Source organism: Penaeus vannamei, chromosome 36, assembly GCF_042767895.1.
Source record: "Penaeus vannamei isolate JL-2024 chromosome 36, ASM4276789v1, whole genome shotgun sequence".
Taxonomy (NCBI): Eukaryota; Metazoa; Arthropoda; class Malacostraca; order Decapoda; family Penaeidae; genus Penaeus; species Penaeus vannamei.
In genome coordinates, this window is record NC_091584.1 from 24,186,105 (window position 1) to 24,190,644 (window position 4,540).

Here is a 4,540-nt window from a genome sequence, read left to right on the forward strand (position 1 = left end):
ACGCACGCACGCACGCACGCACGCACGCACGCACACACACACACACACACACACACACACACACACACACACACACACACACACACACGCACGCACGCACGCACGCACGCACGCACGCACACACACACACACACACACACACACACACACACACACACACACACACACACACACACACACACACACACACACACACACACACACACACACACACAGAGGCGTAAACAGATCAGCAAAACAAACAAACTATAAAAACAAACCATAAAAGAAAATAATAGATAAATAACGATAACTGTAAAGTAAGAGGATAGAGGCAGATAAGCGACCAGAAAGAAAAATGGAAATATTGATATACAAATTTAGAGGTAAACGAATTCGTGCACAAGTGAAAATAATTAATTTTAGTCTCCGTCGGGAATCGAACCCGAGTCTGTCGCTCCCACTACACAAAGATATACAATATTTGCCCTATATACAATATATATACAATATAGGCGCCTGCCCCACCCACTACACTACACAGACATACAATATTTGTGAAATTGTTTTACTTGATTTGCATAGTGCTTACGTAGGTTATGCTACATGTATTGGGTGAATTTATGTCTCAATTCATGTGTCTTTAGGTCTGTGACACTACTAATACTAAAAATGATGGGAAAGATAATTACATTCATGATAATAAACAATTGTAATTACAATGATAGTGAAAAAAATGATTATATGGTATTGGTTGTGGTGATAATAAACATGACCATAGCTAGAAATAAAAATAAATAGAAATAAAGAGAATGAGTGAGAGGAGGAAGGAAAAGGAGAAAGAGATAGGGAAGAGGGAGAGAAGGAGAAAGAGAGAGAGAGGTCACAGAGATATAGAAAGAGAGATAGTGTGTTAGCAAGGGAAGAAGAGAGAGGAAAAAGGGGGGATGGGGGGTGGAGAGGGAGAGAAAAGTCATTTTTCGTATTTCAACCATCAAAAGGATAATGCCATATAAACAACCAGAAAGAAAGATAAAAATGTTGATGAGTGTATAAGCAAATTTAGATATTTAAAAAATCGTGCTTAAAAATCCTATGGTCTGCATCACGGAGACAAAATATCTCAGAAATTTAGTTGGATTATATTTGCATAGTGTTTATGTAGGTTATGCTACATATGTTGTCACACATAACATATGTAGGATTCATGATTTAGGATTCATGTGTTATGTTTGTTTCTCTCTCTTTCTCAATGTAGTATTTGCAATTTATTTATATGCTTCAATTATTTAATAATATAGTTCTAATAATATTACATTTTACCATCTTTGGAACAATACGGTGTACAATCTTAAAATCATCCATATCTACCATGAGTTGAAATTAATAGAAATTGGTAAATAAAGGACTGTCTCTAAATTGCCCTCATGGGATGCGGAAATCAATACCGGAATATTACATTTGTTCAGGATAACTCCGCATCGGTAATGGAATAGAATACTTGCCTTTCGCTATGTCATGTGGTTTCAAACGTTAAATAATTAATTAGTTAAGTCGTTTCCTCCTTGCAGTTTTGCTTCGACAAGTACAAATGGCCCCCGCGCCTTCACAGCTGTCCTGTTCTCCTCTCACCTTTACCAAATTCTTTTCTAAAAGTGAATTGTTCTGTGGGTCCAAATGCACGTAGACAAGACAGGTGATTGTGATGAAGATGATTTAGGATTGAACTCGTTCAAATTTGCTGCTAGTGTATAAAATGTTTCATGAATATCAGGTGGGCAAGGAGAAAGACAGAGCGAGATTGTGGTCCATAAACATATACAATTCAACATGTATGCATACACAGGGACACAGTAACTATGATGATATTATTATTATTATTATCATTATTATTATTATTATTATTATTATTATTATTATTATTATTATTATTATTATTATTATATTATTACTATACTATTATATTATATTATATTATTATTATATTATTACTGTTGCCAGTAATAACCATAACGGGAAAAGAAAGAGAATGAGTGAGAGGAGGGGGAGAAGGGGGGGGCGTTACTGAGATATAGACAGAATGGTAGCGTTAGCAAAGGAAGGGGAGAGAGAGAGAGAGAGAGAGAGAGAGAGAGAGAAAGAGAGAGAGAGAGAGAGAGAGAGAGAGAGAGAGAGAGAGAGAGAGAGAGAGAGAGAGAGAGAGAGAGAGACAGAGAGAGAGAAAGAAAGAGAGAGAGAGAGAGAGAGAGAGAGAGTGAATCTACTTCATAAGATGACGCGGAGGAAATAATATGATTAGTGAAAAATAAATAACATATGACTATTGAAAATATATAAATACATAACCAGAGAGAGAGAAGGAATGAGAGAGAGAGACAGACAGACAGACAGACAGTCGGAGTGAGAGACAGAGAGAGAGAGACAGACAGACAGACGGAATGAGAGAGAGAGACAGACAGACAGACAGACATTCGGAGTGAGAGACAGAGAGAGAGACAGACGGACAGACGGAATGAGAGAGACAGACAGACAGACAGACGGACAGACGGAATGAGAGACAGAGAGAGAGAGACAGACAGACAGACGGAATGAGAGAGAGAGAGAGACAGACGGACAGACGGAATGAGAGACAGAGAGAGAGAGACAGACAGACAGACGGAATGAGAGAGAGAGACAGACAGACAGACAGACAGTCGGAGTGAGAGACAGAGAGAGAGAGACAGACAGACAGACGGAATGAGAGAGAGACAGACAGACAGTTCTCAGTATCGTGTTACTTTTACCCTATGGGACTAGGATCATGGGCACTGACAAAGACGAGTGCCAGTCACAGACCCAAATCAGGTCATGTGGTGGTGGTGGGGGGGGTTGTGTTATGTGGGCAGGACAAAGAAGAGGGTGGGGGGGGGGTGTTGCGTCATGTTCGTTCATAAGTTGGGAGGGGGGGGTGAATTTGAATTTTTGAAGGGGGTCGGCGGGGGGGGGGGGGTGTAAAAAAAACGTTAAAAATGTCGTGGGTGTCCCTTTATGTAACTACTTATATATATATATATATGTATATATATGTATATATGTATATACATATATATATATATATATATATATATATATATATATATATATATACATACGTGTGTGTGTGTGTGTGTGTGTGTGTGTGTGTGTGTGTGTGTGTGTGTGTGTGTATACATATATACAAGAATATATATATATATATAGATAGATAGATAGATAGATAGATAGATAGATAGATAGATAGATAGATAGATAGATAGATAGATAGATATGCATATATAAATACACATATATGTATATCATTTATGTCTTTACCTGTCGCTTGTAAAATCAACGTTCATAAACAATGAACTAAAACTAACATCAAAGGCATAAAGAAGAATCAAGTCATTTGTAGTGAACCATTAAAAGGGTAGAATCAGAAGAGATATTCTTTTGAATGATAATTTTCATCCGTTTATTTCTTGTTTCTCCGTAATACAAACACTCTCGCTCGCTCTCTCTCTCTCTCTCTCTCTCTCTCGTTCGCTCGCTCGCTCGCTATCGCTCTCTCTCTCTCTCTCTCTCTCTCTCTCTCTCTCTCTCTCTCTCTCTCTCTCTCGCTCTCTCTCTTATAACACGTAAGGCTGTGATTACCCACGATAAACACACAGAGGGTTCAGTTTAGACGAACAGGCCACGTCCCGGAAATAGTGAGAACCCGGAGCATGGAGCATCAGGCAGTTCTCACCAGTTCCTCCTTGGGGTTCCTGAACAGAACTGTCTCCACGATATAGACCCCAGAAAGGTGTGCCTGAAAATAAAAGGAAAAAGTTATCTAAATCTTCTCATTTCTAGATGGGGTCGCCGCTATGGATGAACCGGTCTATTACGGCTCATTCCATAGGTTGCGCGCGCGTGTGTGTGTGTGTGTGTGTACAATGCCCACTGTACTTTGGCATATGTTGTTAGTCTTCACGCAAGTGCTTAATCCTACCCATCGCATTTGTTTACCCTTTTTCTTGATTTTTGGAAATATTCTTTTTATTTTGTTATAGCAGTTGATATCGTAAATAACGTTATTATAATTTAAATATCAATAATTGCAATGTCACCATCAATAACAATGGCTAGCCAAACTTTTTTCCCGATAACTCGAGGGAAGGATAAACTAAGGGCGATCATTTAAGCCTTCTAGTTGCCTTCTTGGCTGAACACTTGTGGAGCCATCTATGAGCAAAAAAGAGATACAAGAGTATGTATGCATGTATATGTGATATGCATGTGCTGATGTGTTTGTGTTAGATAGATAGATGGATAGATAGGTAAAGAGAGAGAGAGAGAGAGAGAGAGAGCGTGTGTGTGTGTATGTATATATACATACACTACAATCCACGGTGTACTTATCCGGTGACATCGTGTTATTAAGACGGGGAAGATTTAATGAGAAATTAATAAAAACTTGAAAAAGGTTAAGAATAGGGTAAACTTACCCATTGGGACAGACTCTCCTGTGGTGTAGACCCAATGCCCTTCTGTGGAATCTGAACCTCCCAGCCAGAAACTG

General features: G+C 38.8%; 1 protein-coding gene across 1 annotated transcript in view; it reads right to left on the reverse strand.

The window, feature by feature from the left end:
- Positions 1-3,424: 3,424 nt before the first annotated feature.
- The window catches only part of LOC113819956 (macrophage mannose receptor 1), a 3,517-nt gene continuing 2,401 nt past the window's right edge, over positions 3,425-4,540 (reverse strand). Inside the window, exons 6-7 of the mRNA XM_070114845.1 lie at positions 4,467-4,540; positions 3,425-3,787 (exon numbers count right to left, since the gene is read on the reverse strand). The exon at positions 4,467-4,540 is cut by the window's right edge and continues 13 nt beyond it. Of these exons, the coding sequence (XP_069970946.1) occupies positions 3,627-3,787; positions 4,467-4,540 (235 nt within the window). The 3' untranslated portion in view covers positions 3,425-3,626. The remainder of the gene's footprint in view (positions 3,788-4,466) is intronic.